This window comes from Podarcis melisellensis (genome assembly GCF_964234715.1).
Source record: "Podarcis melisellensis genome assembly, chromosome: 9".
Classification (NCBI taxonomy): domain Eukaryota; kingdom Metazoa; phylum Chordata; class Lepidosauria; order Squamata; family Lacertidae; genus Podarcis; species Podarcis melisellensis.
In genome coordinates this window covers 56,278,870-56,304,141 of record NC_138541.1, presented here as the reverse complement: position 1 = coordinate 56,304,141, position 25,272 = coordinate 56,278,870, and the positions used below count along the sequence as shown (strand labels likewise).

The following is a 25,272-nucleotide window of genomic DNA, read 5'->3' as shown; positions in this document are numbered from 1 at the left end:
CGCCATACCTCCCCCTACCCTGGATCACTGCGATTGGGGCCCCCTGGTCTCCCCAGCTCCTCTTTCCCCAGGTACATATTACACCCCTTTATTTAAAAACCAGCAAAACTTCAAAATGGAAAAAAACACACCCCCAGATTAAAAGCTGTATAAAAACAATTTAAACCAAGTCAATTGGGGGCTCTGCTGTTGTTTTTTATTGCCCTAACAGAAATTCCTAGACAATACCCAAGGTTGCCTTTGGGTGTTGGGTAACTGAAGGAAAGCGAAGCACAGCCTTCTGTAAATCTGATGTTTTAGGTTTAGAGTCACACCTACATATAGATAGATAACTGTTGACTTGTGAGTCCCTGCATGATGTGACATATTGGCTCAGTAGCAGATTTTTCTTCTTCTTTTAAAACCCATCTGCTATCTCTTCCTGAATTGGCAGGTTTCCTTTGGATGCCGTCTAAAGCATGCAGCCTCTTATCTTAGGCTGTGTACACACAACATGTTTAAAGCACATCTGCTCCACCCCCCTACAATCCTGGGAATTGTAGTTTAGCCCTCAGCACTACAGTTTTGCCAGCACCCTTAACAGACTACAGTTCCCATTCTTCTTCTTTGTGTGTGTGTGTGTGTGTGTGTGTGTGTGTGTATGGAATGTGACTTAAATGTATGGTGTGTACACAATCTTAATCATCATGGCATGGTTTGCATGTCATGCTATGCCAAGATAAGGGACCACACAGGCTCCTGGAGATGAAACTGGCATGCACTTGACTCCTCCCTGATCCTTTTTGCTGCAGAACTGCACAGAACTGCTAAGCAAACATTTGTTCTTGGTTAGAGCTAGTGAATACTGAGCGGAGACCTTAATCACCGGGTCTGGATGGCACACTAAGCCAAACCTTGGCTTAGCTCAGCACCAAAATGTACTGGGAGGTGGGGAGAGAAAGGGCTGCAAGCCCCTCTTCTGGAGCACACAGATTCATGTGGTCTTCCTAAGTACAGTGGTACCTCAGGTTAAGTACTTAATTCGTTCCGGAGGTCTGTCCTTAACTTGAAACTGTTCTTAGCCTGAAGCACCACTTTAGCTAATGGGGCCTCCTGCTGCTGCTGCGCCGCCGGAACACAATTTCTGTTCTCATCCTGAAGCAAAGTTCTTAACGTGAGGTAATATTTCTGGGTTAGCGGAGTCTGTATCCTGAAGCGTCTGTAACCTGAAGCGTATGTAACCCGAGGTACCACTGTATTGGCTTAGCACGTTGCCCGTCACTAAACTGAGGCATTTTTAGTGCCATGAAACTGCACAACCAGCCTGACTTCCCTCTCTGAGCATTTCTCTCTCGATCCCATTTAAGTGAAGAATTTCATCAAGAATTCACGGGCGCATAAACAACAGTAATACGTAATATCAGCGGAATCCCGGTGAAGGGTTGTTGGGGGTTTTGGGGGGTTTTTTTTTATGTGTCTGGTTAGAAAGTGCTGAAATGTGTAAGTGGCTATGATAGCTGGGAGTAAGCATATTTCAGAACTGTGAAAAAGGATAAAAGGCCCTTCGGTTATATGAGGAATAATCTTAATCCATCTTGTGGAACGTTAAATCTTCACCTCTAGCGGTCTTGCAAGAGAATGAGATGCGTGACATTACTGGGTGATATATTCAGCTTGGGAGACCACCCACTTCCTCTTCCTCCTCCTCCTCCCCATCCCTCCTGGGTCCCTTCGTAGATTAAACATGAACAGTGTGATGTAATTCAGAGGCTGCTTGTCTTCTGAATCACAGAGCAGTTTTATTCTAAGGGTGAGCTTTGTTTTACAGCATCTGGTGGGGAAAGACGCTGCCAGCAGCGTTTACATTGTGGATAGAGTGTCTGGCTTCTTGGATTCTCCTGGCTTTTCATCTGTTTGTGGAATCTCAGTGAAGAACCAAGAGGAGGTTGTTGTTGTTGTTTTTATGTACTGTGAGCTTGTTTTCCTTTTTCCTCTGGCCAGCTACTGCATGGCCTCAATGCTGAGTTACAAATATAGTATGTGACAGTACATGGAGGCATTTTCCTGCTTGGTTTTCTTCCAATTGCTCTGAAGACATGTTATGGTCCCCGAAATTCTCCTTATCCAACATGCATGTTCGTCTAACTGCAAAAGGTTTGCTACAAAATCTTCGACTTCCTGCTGGATTTGGGAAAAACACAGTTATTTTTCATGCAGGTTGGTAATTTTTCTCTGTGTATGGGGGACATCTTGTCTTGTTTACTTCTGCTGCTGTAGCAGTTAGGATTTGTTCAGAGTGCTGTTTCCTTCTTGCAGCTTTAAACCTTAAACTGCACCATGTCAGACAAATTAATCATCATTTTCTTAGTGCGTGCGTGCATGTGTGTGAGAGAGAGAGGAAGGGAGGGGGGGAGAGAACAGAGGTCTGACAGATGTGTAATCTATTTATAAAGTAAAGAATGTGATTTTAGGATCAGGTTCTTCATTTTTGTTTAACTATATGGCATATAGATTCAGATGTTCATATATTATAAATCAGACTGTGTATTTTAAATAAAACTGTCTTCTATACAGTTCTGAAATGTATTCAGCGTAATAAGCAGAATGTGTTCTAAATGGAATTCTGAGAGATTATTGCTGAATTTGGACAAAAAATAATCTTAGTTCTAGTGCACATAGATAGGCAGTAAAAATATAGTAAATACTGTTCCTGGAAAGAAACGGATAAGCATAATGGATTCTAAATGTGACCTAATTACATCTGCATCAACATTTTTTGTACTACATTGCATATCAAACAGGAAAATGTAGAAGCTTTCTTTTTATACATTCTATTTTTGGAAAGCATAATGTTTCAAATAGTGCATCCAGCAAATATGTAACTGAAAGTCCTTTTCGGAGTTTAATCATGTCTCTGTCACCAAGCAGTTTTAACGCGCTCTGTTTATAGTGTGTTTTTGTGTCTCCTCCTCCCTTCTCCTCCCCAGGGCATTTCCTTTTCAGCCTGGCAACTAATAATCTTTCCTAACATCTCAGTCCCTTGGGTATTTTTGACATGCAATTCAGGATGGCTATGCACATGCCTGCTCTCACCTCCCTCCTTTCCCCCCTCCTCTGTGTGTGTGTGTGTGTGTGTGTGTGCGCGCGCATGTGTGCTTAGCACAGCAGTCAGAATGATCTCATAATTCAGGGTAATTGTTACAGTTCAGATGTTTCATAGGCAAGTGAGCTATCCAAGCATTAACATGTGTGGCACAGCTGAAGGGAAACAACAAATATTTTTATCGGAATATAGGTAGATATGCTACTTAACATTGCTACTAACCAACTGATGTGTAAGACTCAGCTGCAAAAAACAAACATACACAACCCTGCAAAAAATCTGTGCGTAGATTGCAATTGACTTGGTAGCAAGATCTGAGTTCTGTATGTGTATACATGAAAGCTCTTGTGTGTGTAGTTCTGTGATCTGAGTCTGCTGTTGTACATATTAACTGCACATCCTTCTTAACTGGAAGTAAAATATAAAAAATGTCCTGCTAGCAAGCCTTTTCTTAATACAGTATGTTTACACGCAGACCATGGAAGATATCCAGGTTTTCAATATCCCTGTTTTCACTGCATTCATGACTCTTTTATGTGCAGTAATTGGCCATGTAGCTAGCTGGCCATATTTTTTCCCCTTAAGCACATAGATGGTCAGTAAAATCTGTCTTCTGTTGGTAGCTAAGGTTAAAGTGCTTATTCTGCTATGGCTGTGGCTAGAATACTTAACCGGGGGAAATGGTTATACAAGTTGCTGAAGACATAAGCCTTTGCTGGCAAGCCAATGATGCAAACATGCAGCAGCAATGTGGAGGTTCTTTGTACCAAGAACGTGTGAAAGAGAGCTCATGAGATATGGGTCCAGAATTGTTTACCTGTATTGTATAATCCGAGCTGCAGAGCTCAACATTAAGTCTGTTATAAAAATTTTGCATCAAGTAAAGCTCTCTCACTGCCCCCAGCTTGATTGCATAAATGTTCATGGAAATGCTTTAAGAGGAACTCCTTTTTGTGTGTGTCGTATTTGATACTCTTGGACCCTTAACAATAGGTAGCATCACTCAGTGGAAGAAATCATAGTTTAGGCATAGGCAAACTCGGCCCTCCAGATGTTTTGGGATTACAACTCCCATGATCCCTAGCTAACAGGACCAGTGGTCAGGGGTGATGGGAATTGTGGTCCCAATACATCGGGGGGGGGGGGAGTTTGCCTATTCCTGTCATAGTTGATTGCTTGAGTTTTAGTTGATTTAAAATTGCCTATAAACAAGAAAGAGAAAACCATTATTTCATTATTATTAGATGATGATGGTGCCGCATTACAGACACACATCTTGGAAGTGGCACTCCCTTTTGCATGCTGGAGGAGTGGAAAGCCTCTGCTACCTGTGGTTTTTTTGTAAGTACCGGTACATGTATTAAAAACCCACAATTTCCAAGAATTAGATACCCAATTATTTGGGGGTGCCTTTTAAATCTCTTAGCTGATTAATAACAAAACATTGCATACCTCCTAAGGCACACGGTCACTTGGTAACAGTGGATTTTTGGTGCCTCCAAGATGCATAAACAAGGCACTGTACTTCTCCCAGGATCAGCCCAGTTCTGCTTTGTGTGTCAACACAAATGTAATTGAGGAGTTTCAGTGTCACCTTCTTGATGGAGGGTATTTGGTACAGCCTTGCAGCTGTGATATATGGACCACTATGTGTCTTTTGGGAGCTAGGCGCTGCAGTAGAAAACACACACCGACGGCTTTCTTTTGCAGGAGCCTCATAAAACTATTGGCTATGCTTGCCACCGCAGCTAATGTTGTGCTTCTCCACTAAAATGGGACAAGACCTGTTTATCAGTCCTCTGTCAGGAAAAAAAAATAGGTCCATCACGTAGAGCAGAACAGGCCGCAAAAAGCTCATTATGCAAATAATATGGCCCACGTTTGCAAGTATAAATTACTCAGGTTCTGCCTTAGCCTTGAGTTCCTTTATTTTCCCCTGTCCTCCTCTTCCTGAGTAAGCAATATGCTGATTTTTTTATTTTTATTTTTATTTTTTGGTATATCAAAGCATATTGTATGAGTATACTGCTGTGAAAGCTGTGTCCTATTTTTAGGGTTACATAACATATTCTCCCAAATGAGTTCCTTTAAAAAGGAAAGAAACCCCTCTTAAGGCAGCCTAGAATGTTGTTGAGGTTCTTGATTTTTTAAAACTTCTCTAAGACATGTAATGTTTTGGTTAAATGTGAATTGTGTTATTATTATTATTATTATTATTATTATTATTATTATTATTATTATTATTATTATTATAGATAGGCATCGTTAGTTGCCACGAAAGTTAGGCAAACAGATTCTAATGTTTGTTTTGAACCATATGGGCCATTTCCCCCCCCCTTGATGTATGGTTTCCCTATGTGAAGACTTGCAATAATCAATAAGCTGTCCATTCTCAGTGGCTTGTGCATGTCTAAACAGCTTTCTGTCTCAAAGCATACGGAAGCAGTAATTGGAAAGGGATTGGATACCTACTTAACATGTAGTGATGACCATTTTAAAAAATACATTTGTGCCCTCGCCAACTTGAAGTAATGTTTATATTTTGTACAGTGGTGCCTCGCAAGACGAAATTAATCCGTTCCGTGAGGCTCTTCGTATAGCGGTTTTTTCGTCTTGCGAAGCAAGCCCATTGACAGCTTAGCGGATTAGCGCTACAGCTGTCAAGCGGCTTCCAGCGATCAGCTGTTAAGCGGCTTATCAGCGGAACAGCTGATAAGCGGCTTAGCGGCTTAAGAAAAGGGCGAAAAAAGCGAAAAAAACCCGCGGGGGGATGCAAGATTTTTTTCGTCTTGCGAAGCAACCCCATAGGGGAATTCGTTTTACGAAGCGCCTCCAAAACGGAAAACCCTTTCGTCTAGCGGGTTTTTCGTCTTGCGAGGCGTTCGTCTTGCGGGGCACCACTGTACTTGAGTATCACAAAATCTTACCCAAGGAAACAAGCGTACGGCAGCTTGTGTGCACCATGAAAAGCTTTGTTTAACTTTGAAGTGACGCAGTCAACAAAAAGCTCTAGACCAGTTGGGCATAGGAGTATGAGTAGTTATGGCACATCCATTATGCAGCAACCACCTCTAGCAAACGTAGGCAAATATTGGTTGCAGCCATTAAACTGAGATGCTGTGACTGGTATAAAGTGACACCATGTCAGAAGCTGTGCTCCTTCAAAAAATTCTACAAGTAATGCAGTATCTGTCAAATTGCTCGGAGCTGGCATCACAAGAATATAACGTCAGTGGGACTCTTACTCTCAAATTAGGAGTTAGTCTCTAATCTGTGGAAAGGTAGGAGAAGAGAGATTTGTTTCTGAGAGCTTATTAGCAAGTACTAACTGTAGTAATATGCGCACTAAAAACTCAAGAACAGCAGTCTTGAAGAGGCCATTTTGTGTGTGGAGGAGAGGACAAAATATAGCTTCTGTACCTTTTCTGGCTGGCAGACCATATCCTAATTTTCCTGATGCCTGAGTGTTGATGCCGATGTAGTATTAGCGGTGTATTTGGTGAAAAGTCCTGCTTAGGCATGTAGCTTGCTGTGTCATTTTTTGCTTGGCACTTGGTCTCAAATGGATGACCAAGTTTGAGTTAGTTTGCATGGTTTGGGATCCTCTGGGTGGACTCTACTCATTTAGAGGTTCCTGAGCTCCAGGTGTCTGGCTCAGGGTGATTTAGTCTGTTTCAGTCCCTTCCATTCACTGTGACAGATATCATTCATGTACCTTGATCAAAGCTGGCTTTATGCGATTCTCAATGCGGGATAGTTTGGACCCAAAGGCACATTTTGTTTTTAGGGGCACTCCCTCTACCCAGGTTCTAGATCAGAGCTTTCCAAACTTTAATGTTGATGATACACATTTCAGACATGCATCATTTAGCAACACAGTAATTCAGTTTTTACTAGCTCTGGGAGTTTTTACTAGTGCTGGGAACATTTGCATGACACACCTATACACTGCACACACTAACAGACTAACAGAGGTTTTCAATCTTTTTGAGTCCACGGCTCCCTTAACTAAGTACATTGTTTCTGCGGCACCCCTGTGGGGCTCAGAAGCCCTTGCCTGCAAAGCTGGCAGCCCCTTACCCTTTTTTGAACACCCTCACTTGCCCCAGTCTCCTCTCCTCTCCACTCTCCTTGGGAGTCCACTAGGCAGCTGCTGCTGCCACCCTGGTCTCTGAGCTACCGCCGCTACCCCAAAGAGAGGTTTCTCCCAGAGCCACCATTCGCCTATGGAGCTTGTAGCTAGGGATGCTGCAACGAACAGCTGTGCAAACCTTTGGGAGGCAGAGATGCAAAAGGGCATCAGAGGAGGAAGGGAAGGAACGAGAGACAGGGGCCAGTGTTGACTGCAGCACCCTTCTAGCTTTCAAGGCACCCCAGGGAAATAAACAACTATCTGGCTTTTAGAAGGCACCTGAAGGCAACCCTGTTTAGGGAACTTATTTATACCCCAGCCAGATGGGCGGGGTATAAATAAGTTGTTGTTGTTGTTGTTGTTGTTATATGGCACACTGGTTGAAAACCAATGCACTAACATGCCGCGACACACAGTTTGGAAAGCTCTGTTCTAGATTGTTTCTATACAGATGTTTAGTCTAGAATTTGTCTCTGTCCACTCATGAAAAGAATACTGTTGCGCACCACCCTCATCTCTGAGTGGTGTGAGATTCCACGGGCTCTAGGCATGCTTACCCAGGTCCGTGTTTCTTTTTGGGAATGAGGCACAGCAGAGACTGTGGTGTCTTTAGGGTATATGGTTTATTTACACACATATACAAGATCTGGCTTACGTGCATGAAGAGGACACTTTCAGATCCTTGCTTTCTTGCCAATTGATTGCTGGCTCCTGGGAGGGAGGGAGGGAGGGAGGGAGGGAGGGAGGGAGGGAGACAGTGTCCCAAATTTCAGATTAATGGGAAAATGTCAGCTTTCGATCTGTTATGGAAGCTTCTTAAGGTTCATTCACTATGGAGTTGAAGTTGATTTGAAGCTACTTTGTGTGTCATTTTCTTTTGTGACCCCCACATCTTAGCCATGTGATGGCCCACACTTCCCTCATAAATTTAGGGTTTCCTGATACGTGGATAATCCAATACGGAAAGAAAATGTTAACCCTACTATGGACACACTTGGAGCACATAGTATGGTTGGGCTTTTTTCTATTGTCTTGCATACTCACTTGAATGATAAAATTATTCTCAGGTAAAGGCTATATTCCCACTGTCTTTAACCATAGGGTCACCATTGTTGAATGGCTGGGTAGGCTTTTGCCTAATTCTAAAGGTATCAGAACAAGTGGAGGTTATTTGGTTTCCTTTCTGCCAAAGAACTAAAACTGCTCTATTTATTTCTATTGTGGACAGTTACAAGTCCGGTTGCGGGGTAGGAGCTTTCTAGCCCTAAGCAATCCCTTGCTTTGTTTCTCTGTTGTGGTAGTGCCATCAACAGCTGCTGTGGGGATTCCTACTGATGGGAAAAGGGTGATTCAAGGCCGATTCAGGACAAGTGTCTCCTTGTATCCTCCCTGGCAGAAGCCAGAGTTGCTTCAGTGCTGCAGGTAGACTTTTCAGTATGGCTGCCTATTCTGTGCACATCAGGTTGGGAATGTGAGTGTCCCCCTATGGATGAAAGCAAAGTACTGAGCTCAGTGCTTTTGGGCAGCCACTCCCTCTATTGGACTTTGTTCCAATTTGCCTTCTCTCTTGGCCCTTTCTTCTCATCTAGTTCTTGACCATGCAGAAGTGTGACTAGGACACCCTGGGTTTGTGTGTGTGAGAGAGTGAGAGATCTATTTTGAAGCTGCTATCATAGAAGCAAGTCCTTCTGTAACAGAACACTTGGTATTCTGTTTTCTCTCTCGCCACCGAGTTTCGTTGCTGCCCTTAACCCACTAACAGTGCAGTTCTGTAGATGTCTACTTGGTTGCGTTCAATGGCACTTAACACCCAGGTAAGTGGGTATAAGATTGCAGCCTAAATTAAGTTCAGTTGCCTTTTTAGGCTTGAAGCCTTGCTTTTGGCATGCCACCTGAGATATTTTAGTTTTATGATTTGAATGCTGTTCCTAGTTTAGAAGAGTTACATGCACAGGCATCCAAAAACCATTTGTAAATGTATTTCTGTCTTGGAAGAATGGACCAATGTGACTGAAGTGAAGAGAGCAAGCTTGTGAAATGAGTCATCCTTTAATTAAGCATTTAGCTTCTTTCTTTTCTACACCTCTAATCTGTATTGGCCTTCACCAACATTTTGCGCTCCAGGCATTTTGGACTATGGCTCTCATCATCCCTGGGCTCTCATAATCTGGTGGGTTGTGGTCTATAACATTTGTAACACAACAGGTTGGGGGAAAACTGATCTATACCAAAAGGCTATGGCATTGAAGGGGTATTACATTTCCGTGAGGACATGGGAGTTGTAGTCCAATACATCTGGAAAGCAGCACCAGGGTTTGGAGGGAGCTTCACAGTGGAAGCAAAGGATTTGATTCATAGCGGATGGCGTGACCTAATACTGGCTGCACACTGCAAGTTTCTGTCGGTATCCTTTGTCTATTACATGAACAGTCTATTGCTACCCAGGGGCAGTGAGGATTTTAATCCTTCCAGGGCTTTAATTTTGCAAAGCAAGCACTTTTAGTGAGGCTTAGTAGACTAGATGCTTTTGATGTCTATTTTTGCACAGCTTCAACTTTAAATAGCCTCTAAATCCCCTCTGCCCTCCCCTCTGCAAGGTTTAATATATTTGTATGATTTGAGCATACTTGGCTTAATCTTGGACCTCAGACATGAACAGCTAAATCTATACATCCTTTTTTTTTTTTTACTATTTCTTACTACTTAAATGTTGTCTGTCTCAAGCACTGTGCTGCCACAGCACTCGTAATGCTGTGCCATGTTTACTTTAGGCAGTAAAAAGAAGAGGCATCAATATTTTTATAGCATTTCCATGCCACAGAAAGACATTGTGTTTTTAACTTTACATCTACCTTCTGTGCTGCTCCAATGGCATTTTCTGTAGCATGTTTAATTTTGTTTTGAAACAAAGTTTGACAGTCCCGAAAATCAACACGGCTAAGAGAAAGTATTTTGATCATCTTTCCCAGTATTCATCATTTGTTGCATAGAATTAAAAGGCTAAAAGATTAAACATCAATGTGTATGAAGGAGGCAATATCTTGAGCAGCGGCTTTTTATGTCGGAGCTAGTGGTAAGGTTTCACCACCTGCAGTCAGGTAATAGACTACAGGTAAAAGGTATAAACACAATCCCTGGGATATAGTTCTTCCCAGATTCATGGCCCAGGTGTTCCATTAATACATATTTAATCAAATGTATGCATGTATTGGGAAAACATATGAGCAAATAAATAAATAAATCCCCACCCATCTGGCTGGGTTTTCCCAGCCACTCTGGCGGCTTCCAACAAAAGATGAAAAATACAAAAAGATTATAAAATTATGTAGTTGAAGAGGTGAAGTATTTTGTTTATATGGGGTTCTGTAGTATTTCACAGCAAATTTAGGCATTTGAGGGAGGATGGGATTCTGAAATGTCAGTCTATGAACCTGTGCAAGAGGTTTGTTTCCTTAGCTCCTCTTTGGAGTAAAATACACATAGTGTGGATTCAGCCCTTTAAGTTGCACTTAGGTCCCATCAATATCTATGCAAAAAGTTAACTCTACTTGAAATCAGTGAGACTAACATCAATACCAGTTGCAACTAATTTATTCTGTATCCAAACCAAAATATGTATGTCATAAAGTGTAGGCAATTCACTGCATGTTAAGCTTCAAAATAAGATTCCAACCTTTTGGTTCTTATGGTGTAGTTTCAAAAACAGTCTGCAGAAAGCTGCAGAGAAAGATTGCTGCCCAATTGATAATCTGTTAGTCAGATTTAATAAACTGATTTTTTTTTTCATTTGAGCAAAAATCAGAAGTATTCTTTTTGCAGGGTGGTGTTTCACAGAAAGTATCTTCTAAGGACGGAATGTCATATGATACCTGCCATAGACAGGCTTTTTTAAGAGTACAGTGGTACCTCGAGTTAAGAACTTAATTCGTTCTGGAAGTCTGTTCTTAACCTGAAACTGTTCTTAGCCTGAGGTACTACTTTAGCTAATGGGGCCTCCCACTGCCGCCGCTGCGCAATTTTTGTTCTCATCCTGAAGCAAAGTTCTTAACCCAAGGTACTATTTCTGGGTTAAAGGAGTCTGTAACCTGGAGCATCTATAACCCAAGGTACCACAGTATTTATGTTAAAGATAATAAGCTGCTGCTCAATTAATCAGGAATAACTTTTTAGTCAAGCATATTTTAAATAAATTCAGTCTGTTTTGGCTAAATATTGCAGTTTTAACAGACAGTATATTTGAAGACACAGATGGCTATTCATCAGGGGACATGTATATCTAAGATTAATAGGATCAAGGGAATAAAAACAATGTCATGGGGTGAACTCACTGCAAGACCGGTTTCTCCATTTGTTTAATTCCTAGCTACACCTACTTCTGCAGCCCCATACTAATTAATGGAGTGGTGAAGTTAACTAGATTAGAACCTGTGCTTGTCTTATTTCTATCTGGGAAAACGTTTCCCACTTGGAAGGCATACTTGGGTGCACACATGTCTGTAATAAACTCTTAAAATTATTACGTTTAATTAAAAATGATTCCAAAGTGCTGTAGGCATGGGGGGGGGGGGAGCTTGTGGTCATGGGCTGTCTGGTAAATAATGCTTTATGAGCCTTAATGTATGATTGTTGCTGCGGCAACACTAGTCATGCTTCTAGGGCCTAGAGATGATTTTCTCAGTGTTCATGGCTTGAAATGCTTGAGCCATGGTGAAACCAGCCTAGTAAACATGTAGGCATTTAAGACTCTAAAACGGGAGTGACTAACCTGTGACTCTAACCACGTTGGGCTCCCAACTCATCAGTCCCAGCCAGTAGTGAGAACTAAAGAGGAAGGATGCCCTCCACAGCTTCCCGTACAATGTTGCCTTCAGTTCCCTGCAAAGCCATAATCTTTACGCAATATGGTAGAGGAGTGAGGATAGCAGAATCTTTACCTACTTTTTCCATATATGAATTATGGAGGAGAATGCAACTTGCATTCAGCCACATGGCTTCTGAACATTGATGAATGCGGGGCTGTCACATTACTTGATCTGCCACTACCAATGCAACTCATATTGTCAAAGAATCGCATTTTAGAACACTACTGTGCTGCAACTTAGATATCCCAAACAGTTATCCCGAAACAGTATTGCAATTTTCATTCTCAGTGCCCGTTAGGTCTTAATCAGCTGATTTGTCACCAGAAGATGTGTACATTTTCATGTCCTAAAGTGCCTAGAGCAAATAGACAAGATGCTGTACATAGGAAACAGTATGCCTGCAATCTAAAACTGTGTGTACAAAGGAGAAAGGGGGAACAATTGAGGAAGAAGATGGATTTTGGTATGCCAGGGTGAAGAATGAGATTTAATAAATAATTTGGCATGGTAGTGTTAGAAGTCAGATGATAGTTGAACATTGAAAACTGGGCACCAATTAATAGAGGGAGATTGGCTTTAGTTGGAGAATGGGGGGGGGGGAATGGTTAGGAAGAAAGGTACCAGAAGAATGAAGATTAATAACTTGAGGAAGCCGTATGACAGGCTGATTTATTGAGATGTAACACTTCTACAACAATCTCTTTAAAAAGTGGCTCTAGGAGCATCCAATTCTGGGTACTACTTTAATACACACAACATTTAGGCAAACAATATGGGTGTTCTAGCAGTAGGAGGTACTTAAAAATCTCTGTCCCGGTACATTTTGGCATTTCTGAAAGCAAATGTAGTGTTGAGCACTGAGACATGGTTGTCTTGCAAACTTTAAAAATTAGAATTTGGGGGGGAAGGGTCAGCACATAGTTGCTTATTTGAAAATGTGGGTTATAAATACAAATGATGCTAGCATATAAGTGCTGTAATTCTATCAGACACTAATTTTGTATGCCATTATGTCTGCCTGAACATTACCCTGGGGTAATGTTGTGCTTAATGGTAGTTAGTGGTCCTCATGCGATTTATGCTTCATCTGAAGCACTTGTGCAACCAATTTTGGAATTGGTGCCTAAAACGCATTATATTGGTTGCATATTGTCAGGGAACTGCCATCAGTGCCGGAGGGAGAGAGCAAGCTCCAGAGGGATTCCAGAGAGCGTCCCGGGATGGGGAGAGGCAGCCCATCTTCTGGGGAAAAGAATCAGCGTAGCACCAGTGGAGAAGGGGGGCAGATGGGGAAATCGGCGAGGCGGCCCCATGACTCCTTGCCAGGGACCAGTGGGGAGAGTAAGGGTCCTCCGCTGCCTACGCCCTCCTTGCGCAGAAGGCTTCCGCGCAGGGAGAGTAGGAGGAGACTAGGCGTCAAAGAGCTTCTTTGCTGGAAGAAGTTTAAGAAACGCCCACTGACGGATTCTGCCAGCGATTGAGACAGCCACAGGTGAGTGGCTGTCCGGACAGAAAAGGTTCACTCAGGCAACCCAGCCAGGTGCTGGCACCGGCTTATGCACGAGCAACCCCTAGAACCATTACACATATGGTTGCTTCCCAGTGTCTTCTAGTTCTCATTGTACTGGAACAGTCTCGCTACTCGTGTCCCCAGCAGATCTACCTTATATTTAAATGAGTAATCATTTTCTAATAAAGACAATATCCTGTTTGTTCTGTGCTACACCAACAAATTCCTGCAAGACCTGTTTGGAATTTGAGATCAACATTGCAAACATTTGTTCTCATCGGCTCAAAGTTTTAGTTTTAGTTTCAATTTTTAGTCCAGAGCACAAAGAGATCCTTAGGTTCAGTACTTGTTTTCGAAAGTTTTTGTTAAGGCATATTCTCTTTTCAAATTCTCAAACATATTTTGAATATGTAGGATTAAATTAATTATTCCTACTTTTAAAATATTGAACAATGTTTTAAGTGATACTGCAGGTCTGTGCTCACAATATTAATGATTACTTTAGAAACAGAACCTTCACGTCTTTAAATTGTTGTTCAAGTACTTTGGTCACATCCTGTTTGATGTAAATGCAGCCTTCCTGAATCAGCTGAGTGTTGGGTGCCTATGACTGTGCCACACATGGAAAATAGCTTCCATAAGTAAAATGGGATTTTAAACTTATTAGTCATAGTTGAATTAGTTAATCGTTTTACAGGGCTTTAATTTTTACAGTGTTATTAAGATTTGATTTGAGATCTAAGCATCTTCCATTGCTGTTGCTAGCCCTCTCGCCAGCTGTCTGTTCTGTATCCATTATCTGCTGTAGAAATGTTTCGCAAGTTGTTGTTTTTTATCCTAGTTTAATTAACTAGTCTCCTCGTGAGGTCTCCTCCTAAAGCTTTGTCTGAGGCTGTAGTTGGTGGTTGAGCAGCCATGCAGAGATGGAGGTGGAGAGCTATAAAATGCTTAGGTTTCAGTACTGTTTGCCCCAGGTTGTAATACACCTGACTGCTGGCATTCATGTTGTGACATACAAAACCATAAGACCATTTTCATATGATTTGCCAAGCATGCTTCTAATGGGTCACATTTGAACTGAGATTCCTAAACTATCAGGGACAGGTGGTTTGGTGTGCTGAAGGAACTGCATTTGGCTGTGTGCATGACTACAAATGCATACAAGACTACAAATGCATGCAAAAACATGCCCATGTTTTTACATTTGCACGCATGCTCATGTGGAATTGAAACACTGCTTAATTTTAACTGATGTACATCCTGCGGCTCATTTCTTCATCGTACCTTTTTTGTAGCTGTACACTTGGGAGAAAAATATTTAATAATAAACTGATGGTGTTCACAGAGCCTAAATCTATAATTCATGTGGAATTTTAAATGCTCTGTGTGCTAGCAACTTTAAAGTTTAATTATTCTATCTAAATGGTGCAGATGCACCTAAAAGGATGGCTTTTTCAGGTTAGGTGGGTTGCTCCTTTACCATTCTGATGGGTTTCAGTTGTTGCAAGGTGACTTAGATGGCAATCCTGTAGCCATTCACCTGAGCAGCTTACTTCTGAGTTAACATGTATTGTTAAAGATAAGTGAAATGCCAGCTCTAGTGGCCTCAAAGTCATCAACTTGAGCATCATGTTCAGATAATAAGGCAAATTGGAAAAGCAGAAGAAAAAGCACCTGTGGTTATTTACCTGTGGTGGATTCTTCTTTACTCCAAAGCGCAAATTCCTATTAGATGCATCCTATACTGCCAAAAGAAGACAGACAAGTCATGCAAATAAGAGAACACCCACATGCATTCTTTTGACTGACACGTGGATAGAATGACTGAGAGTATCTTTTCAGTGGCCTCCTACATGAAGGCAGCAAAGGATCTGATTGGTTTGGGTGTGACCATGTTGAGCATCCATTGCACAGGTACATTCTTGCCAAGACTTGCAGTTAAGCTGAACTTCAAGGACTAGGAAGATGTGCTCCATTCATTTCAGATGTCTTTATCCAGCCACACTGATGACAAAGAAGAGAGGGTCTGAAGAAGTTATTTTGTTGTCTTCTCAACAAAGAAGCTCTTTTTTTAAAGTTTTGGAAGGTGGGGACTAGTCAGCTTGTGCTTTTACAGTAATGGAGAGCTTAGCTGCCATGCCAGGAGAACATAAGTTTGTCAACTATGAGGTGACAGAAGCTGAACAAAAGGAATCTAACAACATGGCAGAATTCGGAAAAGAAACTGGAACAACTTTAGATTTGCAGAAGATCCAGCAGACAATTAAAGATGACCTTGTGGCAGAGATCAAGTCCAGCCAGCTGGAAATAAAATGTGTGCTTGAGGATATCAAGAAAGCCTGGATGGAAATGGAAATGAGGCTGAACACTCAGGTTGACATGGTGACCCTGATGAAGGAAGTGAGCCACAATCTGACTAATATTACAGTGTTTCAGACAATGGTGAAGAGCCCGAAAATGTCTGCCAGCTTGACTTGCGTTGCCACGGATGAGAAAGAACAGGCATCCCAGTGCATGGGTGCGGAAGTTGGAAGTATAGACAAGTGGGGAGCAAACTGTCAGTGTGGGGGGAATGCAGAGAATCCTACTTTGGGTAAGAAATATACAATTGTAATAGTTTTGCCTGACTGATATCACTGCAGACTTTTGAAATTAAAGCTGTTTCTCCCAGGAGAAAAATTCCTACATTTAATTATTTGAAAAACAATGTAGTAGCCTTGTAATTCAACTATAATTTTAAGCTAGGAAAGTAGGTTTGGGGTTTTGTTTTGCTTTAAAGAAATGTTTGGAAAGTAACATACTGAGACATTGTAAGGAGTTATCTGCAGGGGGAAGATTAACTTCTTTCTACAACCTGTAGTGTGTTAGAGTAAAAGGTGCTGGAACATTTCATGGCGAGTTCTTATTTTAAGCAATACCTACTGAGCTCCTCAGCTGACTCAGACAAGTGCTTTTGGGCAAATGAGCAATAGATTAAGTATGCCCCCTTGTGTTGCCTACAGGGTGTGAAATTGTTTGCAAAACACCCTGCTAAGTAGAATAGCTCTCTGCTTGAAATATTGTCAGATGTGAAAAACTGTGTAAGTAAGCTGAGGAACCAGATATTCACATGTCTATTAAGAAGGAAAGACAAAACCGGAAACTGATGTCATGCCAGTTTGCATTAGATCTTGGCTTTATGCTGGCAGTCTTTGCTCAGTCTGCACAAATATATTGTTCTGGCCCAGAAGGAATCTCTCCAGAAGCTAAGGCAATGATCTTTAGCTGGTGACCAAACATCTTTGTTATTCAGTAAGCCATACTAAGATTTTCAAGACACTTGAAGGAGGTGTTGCTTGTTAAAACAATTTCCCACCTGCTTGAAATAAAAACTTTTAGTAAATATGACTGTGAATCGCCTTTAAAACTCGACATAAAGTAGGTTTTACATACAATAGAAGTGCAGTAGGAGCCAAGTTTTATAAATGGTGGCAGGTCTAAGTAGACTGTGTTGTGAATGCAAATGAGAAGGTACAAGTAGTGATGGCTTGAGAGTCAGGGAGAGTTTTCAAGCTGGCTGTTTTCTTTGGGTGAAAGAAATAATTGGATAGATCATCAATATTTTTTTCTCCTGACTGCTTGATTCTGTGCTCCTATTCAAGATTGATTATTCAGCACCCTTTGACCCTGTACCTATCTACAGGATGAATTTCCCACTTGAAATAATTTACCAATACAATAGTGTGCCTTGTGATTGAAGAAAACATTTCTTGGTCCTGTTGGCACTTTCCTCTAGGGCAGTGGTGGTTAATCAGGCCCTGTAGATGCAGCTGAACCACAGCCCCAGTCAGCATGCTTAGTCGTCAAGGATGATGGGAGTTGTGAGGCATAATAAGATCTGGAGAGCAACCGTGCTGTAGGGTTAGTTCAGAATGCAGTGGAATGAGGGCTTTTCACAAGAACAAGAGACCAGTGTGCTTGCCTGCTTCCTAACAAGAGGAAAACTTAGCATCATTGAAGGACACCGGGAGACTGCAACACTAAATCCAGTAAGAGGCTGTTCATGCATTGCCATTTACTCTGGCTCCATTGTGCTCCCGCCACTGGTGTTTGAAGTTAACCACGACCCATAGCTATCAGGTAGTTCCTTGAGAAATACTGCGGCGTGGTGTCTCTTCCCTCAAATGAGCTTCTATCCAATTTGAAAATACACTTTGCAGTTAAGCTGAGGCTTGCACATTCAAGACAGCCATTTCACATGAACAGGCAACAGCTCCATGAGCAGGAGTTGGGCAGGGGTGGGGGCGGTTGCAGGCACAGGGAAGCCAGGTAATGTGCATTGGTTGAAGACATCCCTACCTGCCTTCTTGTGTGTACAGCAACATGCAAATGCAACTTGAAATGCAGTGTGTGTGTGTGGGGGGGGGGAAACAACCTCACTTTGTGTTAAGTTACGAATGTGTACCTGGTTAGACCTGCAGCGGTTCTCAGGATATCAGTCAGGTTTGTAGGCAGCTCTTGGGCTGCAAGAGGTATTCTGACTGCTGTTTTTTTTTTAATGTGTTACAAAGGTTGCATGCCACCCCCAATCTCTGCTGAGCGGTACCAAGATTCCAGGGGGTTCCAGTGTCGTGTTTCTGTTGGGAATCGAGACGTAGCAGAGGCTGTCATGTCTTTAAGAAATATGGTTTATTCTACTCGTATTTACACTGGAAGCTTTCGGTGGAGGGAGTGCAGAGTTTACAGCATTCGCATCTCCAGAGGGGTTTGTTCCCCGCAGCAGTGCAGCTTTGGATGCCGAGACTTCTCCATGTCTCTGTCCCAGCCTGCCTTCAGCCAGCCCACCAAGATGGTTCTGACCTTCAGCTCCCTGCCTCTCCTTCCCAGCAAACCCCTTGCCAAGCAACTCCTCCCCGCTATTCCAAGCCCAGTTTTAAAAGGTGAAAATATTCCTGTGTGACACCATGTCCACGTTGCCCTGGCAAACCCCCATCTCCGTAACCTGTAGGGTCTTTTGTCTTGTAGATGGATTAATGCAGTGGTGTCCAAACTTTTTTCAAAGAGGGCCAGATTTGATGAAGTGAAGGGCTGTGAGGGCCGACCAAAGGGCCAGCCAAAGTTGTTAACCTTTTTTAAGGATTGAAGTGAAGTTCTTGAGCTTTTTTAGGATTTCATGATGAGCTTTTTTAGGATTGAAGTTGTTGTGGTTTTTTTAGGATTTCACCCCAGGAAATAAACTACCACAGGGGCCAGATTAAACCAACCAGCGGGCCGGTTTAGGCCCCTGAAACTGACTTTGGACATGCCTGGATTAATGGCAAGGGCATCATCTTCCTCTGCCCCTCTGGCAGAAAAATGAGCTCAGCCTGTCAGCACTGATTAAACCGCAACACCCAAAGAATCTAGAGAGGGAAATCTGGCACCCGGGATCTAGGGGGGGGGTCTCTGTTCCCGCACTAACCCGTAACACTATGTATAAAATAAATTTACTGGTCTCGTAGACGGGTTATGTTGTTTTCCTGTTACCTTTGTTTCATACATACTCATGAATATACGTAACTAATAAATTGCGGAAGGGGAAGAGGAAATGACTAGGTATCGTATAGGTATTCTTACCAAGTTAATTTTACAGTAAACCTAGTCCTAGGCAGTGTGTATATCAGTGGCCTTCTCAGTGTTTGCACTTAGCTAGCTAAGCTGTTTTTTCCAGAAGGTCATTCCATATTAAATGGGCTTAATTTATAAGGTTCCACATTGGTTGGGTGAATTTTTTGGGAGGGGGTCAGGGGCTTTCTGACACATAGGTACACAAAAGTTCTAGAATTAAAATTGAGTCATCTCTGGAACACAAAATAATGCAAACTTTTAACGAATTCAGCTCTTAACTAGCCACTTGGTGATTTTTATCCATTTGTCATATATAATAAGATACCAATTTATGAAGCTAGGCTGAACAATGGTTGTTTTTTCCCCTGTGCATGTAAATTAGCTCAGTAGTAAAATGTTCCCGGATCAGCCCAAATGTACTTTATATAGTTGAAATGAGTTGAAAACCCGAAATAATGTCCTCCTCTTAAGAATGAGCTGCTCAGATCTTACAAGTAGCTCAAAGGTACCCACCATGAGCTACTTACCCAAGAGAGATGTTCATTTGTAGTGATGGGCTTATTGGGTATCAGCCAGGTTAATACTGTCTAATCTTGAGCAATAAAGAACAGATTTGACTACTTTTAATCCAACAAGAGAAGGCAACATAACGGTCGGAAGAGCCCATTCCCTCACTTTGCATCTTGTTCGACCTGAAGATTTCCTCCTCCCCTTGTTTTTGAACCTAGATGGGCACCGTGTGGCAAAGGACTTCAGGGGCAGGGGAATGTTGTGGTGGGCTGATTATGGCTTGAAATCTGTGTCCTCCTTACTCTGAGCATGTGCTGTAACAGTACTTCACTAGGTCTAGAGTGTTCAAAGCCTTTAAACTCTTTCTATCTATTTCTTAAGATACACAGTATTGCTTATCACAACCATCACAATAGTCTGCTACTCACCCACCTTCCCTTCTTCCGGGTCCGACCATCTCTTTTTGTCACTAAGGATATTATCCAGCAAAGTCGTCCCATTAGCACAAGGACTTTTGCCGCACAACAAGACTTCGCCTCGTGTGCCCCTCAAATCTGTTCCAGAGAGTTGAAGAACCTCTAGAGCAGATTCTTTTATTGGGGGAGAAGAGGAAGAGCACATTGTGTAGGCAGAAGTCCTTGTGCTAACAGGACAACTTTGGATACAACCCCCGTTTTAAAAGTTTCAAATTACAGATTAAGGGAACCCAGTGCATCAAGTAACTTTGGAAAGAAGGTTCTTGTTTTGAATGTTGTCATAGAGCATGGGTAGGCAAACTAAGGCCCGGGGGCCAGATCCGGCCCAATCGCCTACTAAATCCGGCCTGCAGACTGTCTGGGCATCAGCGTTTTTTTACATGAGTAGAATGTGTCCTTTTATTTAAAATGCATCTCTGGGTTATTTGTGGGGCATAGGCATTCGTTCATTCCCACCCCCCAAAAAAATATATATAGTCTGGCACCCCACAAGGTCTGAGGGACAGTGGACCGGCCCCCTGCTGAAAAAGTTTGCTGACCTCTGTAGAGAGCCTCTAGGGCTGTGGGTATGTAATGGTGGCAAGAGTATAAAAATTGAAGGAATATTCCTACAAATGTGAAACAGTTGTATATTTATTAGTACAGTATACATTATGCTAAAAAAACACGGTATTTTTGTAAGGGCACCTGCCAGAAACATGAGAGAAGTTGCACCACTGCATCTGGGGAATGTTGCTTGATAAAGCCATGTTGGAAATTAATCTTTGGCAAAACTGAGTAATACATGATTGCCAATTAATCAGCTACCCAAATGTTTAATGTGGCTTGTTAGAAATGATTGCCAATGAGCAGAGCACAGTAGTGAAAATCCCAATAATGCTTAGCAATGCTGGAATTGTAGGAAGGAGCACAGTGTACATCCTGGTTTTATCTTCCCACTATCTTTTTATATATTTCTCATGTTTGAATGATAATCCTTTTAATGGACTTGAGAGGTCCCTTAACTTCAGGGTTTGTGTTTTTCATTATAAAGCTGAGAAACTCCGCAATTAAGAGGGAAAAGATTGCTAAACCTAGTTGGAAGTGTCTATGGTGGAAAGCAGAAATGGTAAAGCTATAATTTGCAATGGAAATTTGTACATGGAAGTGCCTGTGGTGCAAATTTTATGTTAAATATGCCATTAAAACTGCTTTGAAAATGAAATTGAGCAAGCTGTTGCATTTGAGATTACAGCATTGTGAGTATATGCTAGAAAGGCACTGCAATATTATGGTAAGCTTTTTAAAATAGAAATGCGTGGGAAAAGATGCTGCTAATGGATAAGCTTCAGTATTTATTACAAAATATAGCAATAGAACACTTGCTGACAACTTGGCAAACTGCATATAAGGAGTCTTCCTTGTTTTGAAGTACTTTGCTTCCTGCAGCTATCAAAGTAATGCCCAAAAGCACAAGTTTGACAAAGAATTACTTGATACGCCTAATTTACTTGTACTCTTGACGTTTACGACGTTCAAAGTTGTTGCTTCTTGTTTTTGTGTTCTGCAGTTGACAGGGGCAAGCAGAAGAGTCCCAAGAACTCATTCATACAAACCCGCAGTTCATCTATCGAAGTGCATTCGCCAGAAACAAAACAACACGAGCTGACACAATACAAAAAGAAGTGTGAGAACCAAAGTGGACTTATCCAGCGATTGAAGAAATGCTTGGGCATCAGTCATCAGAAATTTGAAGCGTTGGCTATTGTGATCCAGCACTTGGAGTCCGAGGTAAAGTTAATTCAGAGTTTTGAATGCACATTTACGTAATTATTTACGTAATTTAGGTAATTATTTAGTATTGCTTGCGTTTTACATCTTTTCTACATTTGATTTGATTTGTTCTGAAAAAATATCTAAATATGAAGGAGCTTGGATGTTGATAGGCTTTTATTGTTGCACACCACCCCAGTTTCCAAGCGGGGCAATATTTCAGGGGTTCCAGGCGCTTATTCAGGGTTCATGTTTCCTTTGGAATGAGGGATATGTATATGCAACCTGAGCTTACGATGGAGGGGTTCTCAGCATCAGTACCCAAAAATGGTCATGCTTCTCCCATAGCCACAGCCTTTGATTCCAAGAGAGATGAGGCATCTCTCTGTGTCTCTCTAGCTTCCTAACCTGCTTCCTGCTTCCAGCTCACTTAACTAAAAACTCCCAACTCTGGCTTTTGTTTGTCAAGTTGAGAGAGGAGGGCCCACCCGTTTGTTATCTGGCACAGAGCCACGTCCTTTGTTACTTTGATGACCCATACTTAGAGGGCCATTACCAAGAAACTTGTCTGGCTGTTTCAACAATTTGATCCCTTACTTAAATTTCAGCACTTGCTAGACCCAGGAATTCAAAGGGTTTCAAGCATACTGCCTACCTGCCACAAATAATAGCACTATAGTAACACAATTATGCATTCAGGGAATATTTGAGTATTGATTCTCCACTCCTCCCTCCTCATAGGTTTACTCAAATTGGGATGTTCTACCATAAATAGATGTTGGTGTATTGCCTAGCCCCGGATAGTAGGGAAGAGGCTGTCTTCAGATGATGGGTGTTCATTCCTATGTTCCATCTCAGAATAAGAGAGAAGCAAGGAAAAGGCATCACTCCTGTTTCACACTGTGTGTATTGGGTGGTGTGTGAAATCACGATGAAGGAGTAGCCAAATAGCCCCATATACAGATTAGCAGAAGTCAGGCAACTGCCCATTTACTGTAAGGGCTATTATCTCCTGAGAGCATGGAATATTTCAAAATACAAGGCAAACAGGGCAAACAGGTCTGCAATGTGTTAAATGTGTTAAATGCGTTGTTAAACAACAACACATACTTTGAGATCTTTCATGGTATAGTATCAAATGATTAAACACATAACTGCGCACTGCAATTAAGTGGCATGCTGTGGGTATAAATTGTAATTTGAATGCCTTTGTTTTTAAAACATAAATTAGCTCTGCACCACTCTTACCAGTTAAATCTGCTCAGACGATACAGAATCTGACATCTAATTCTTGTAAATGTTAAGTAAACTGAGAGGAAATGGTCCCAGGCTGCAATGCTATTTGCAAGTTTCTTTTTCTCTGTATTGACAGCACTTTATCCAAATTTACCTTTTAGATGGTTTGTCTAACTAACCCTGAAAAGTTGGAAGTTGTTATGTCCGCAGTCGTAAGCCAGTAATATCAAATAACAAATATCCCAGCTTTCAGAATTTTGGAATGCTAAAGTTACCCATTCCTACTCTGATAAAAGAGAAATTGGATGGGGTTTTTAAGTTCAGCATTAGAAGAAATAAGAATGGACGATGCAATGTTGTTTACTTTTCCAACTGATATATGCAAAGAAAAACCCATCTCTTAAAAAAGCAATATAAAAGCAGTCAAGTCTTGTCTGAACTGGAAGAGCATACTAAGTGCACCAGCTATTGTGGAAGTTAATTATCCTTAATTATTCGCTTTATCTGGCTAGGCTAGACACTTAGTTGTGTGAAATAAAATTAACAAACATCTTAAAAGGCCAAAACTGCATAACTTTTTTTAAAGGAAGCCAACCATTAACACATCTCAGCTAAACTAAATATGAAGTATTGTCCTTACAGCCTTCATTTCCCTTTGCCAATGTTTCTCCCACTTTTCCCTCTTTCCCTTCATCTTTACCCACTGCAGCCTCTTCTTTACATTGGCGGTGTCCTGCTTCTCCTCTTCCTTTCAATCCTGTTCATCTACATATACAGTGGTACCTCGGGTTACATACGCTTCAGGTTACAGACTCCGCTAACCCAGAAATAGTGCTTCAGGTTAAGAACTTTGCTTCAGGATGAGAACAGAAATCGGGCTCCGGTGGCACGGCAGCAGCAGGAGGCCCCATTAGCTAAAGTGGTGCTTCAGGTTAAGAACAGTTTCAGGTTAAGAACAGACCTCCGGAATGAATTAAGTACTTAATCCGAGGTACCACTATATTATTATTATTATTATTATTATTATTATTATTATTATTTCACACACACATGAATACCGACCAACACACACACACACTGCAAAACAGGCAAAGGAAGCTTTGGGCAGCATCTTCATTCATACCTGTAGTCATTCCAATCCTTCCCATGTCTGGAATGCATGGCTGTCATTGCCCATTGCTCTGGGCCGTTCAAGCATGGATGCTTCCCAATTTGTTTTTCCCTCCCTGATGAGTCAAATCCACATTTTAGTGATGGATCCATGTAGCTCCGGGAATAGCAATGTTCTCAAGGCTAGCTCTCTGAGCTTCAGTTCCGAAATGAAAATTGCCTTGTCTCTCAGAGTTGTCCTTAGGGTGTGACTACGACAGACATGTAAACTACTTGGCAGAATAGATCAGCAGCATTGTATAGGCTGGGTGGTGACCTTTCCATGAGTTTAATTTAAAGATCATTCCTCTCATGGAATCTCCCATGCGAAGGTGCGAGTGCCATCTTATAGTCATGGGAAGGTCTTCAAGAATGCAGAACCATTTTCATCTTGTATTTTGCAAAGTTAATAGGATTTTTATTTTATTTTTAATCCTCTGTGCTTTGTTGGTCAGGAGGACCCATTAATTTCATTGTGAGGCTAGATTCAGAAATGTTGTTTACAAAGGTGAAAATGAGTAGTACTCACCCTATGGCAAATGATGGGCCATTTTCCTTGTTCTGGGCATTTTGTGTTCTTTTATTGGCAACCTGGGTTTTAATAGAATTTCTCACCAATAATATTTCTTTTAAATGCATACCTTATGGATTGCTTCAAGCAGTATTTTAGAAGCATATGCAGTTGGCAAGTTGAAAAAATAAGATATGTAGCACTGCAGTTCTGTACGCATTAAATGCTTGGCCAGATGCCAGTGACCTCTCAGTGAACTGTCTATCCTCATGTAGCACAGTTACTTCTAAGCATTAATTTATTACACTTGTCACTAGTCTCTGAATGGTTAACATGCATCAGGTTTGGCTGGTTAACTTTTTCAGGCAAAAGTTGATGGAATTTGACAGTATCTCATCTGTCACTTTGCTTTTTAAATTCTTCAGATTTTGGGATGTGTGGGTGATAGGACAGGCAATTCTAATGA

The 25,272-nt window shown here is 41.6% G+C and overlaps 1 protein-coding gene and 1 long non-coding RNA gene across 3 annotated transcripts in view; one reads left to right on the top strand and one right to left on the bottom strand.

Moving 5' to 3' along the window:
* Window positions 1-25,272, top strand: part of MTUS1 (microtubule associated scaffold protein 1) — a 109,786-nt gene that overhangs the window by 60,004 nt on the left and 24,510 nt on the right. For both annotated transcript variants that reach the window (XM_081924367.1, XM_081924366.1), the window contains one exon: window positions 21,708-21,928. In XM_081924367.1, coding sequence (XP_081780493.1) covers window positions 21,708-21,928 — 221 coding nt within the window. The remainder of the gene's footprint in view (window positions 1-21,707; window positions 21,929-25,272) is intronic.
* Window positions 668-12,614, bottom strand: LOC309377436. Its single transcript, XR_014171569.1, has 3 exons — window positions 12,153-12,614; window positions 4,535-4,881; window positions 668-2,160 (listed from the first exon to the last, which is right to left on the bottom strand). It is a non-coding gene; the product is annotated as an uncharacterized lncRNA (long non-coding RNA).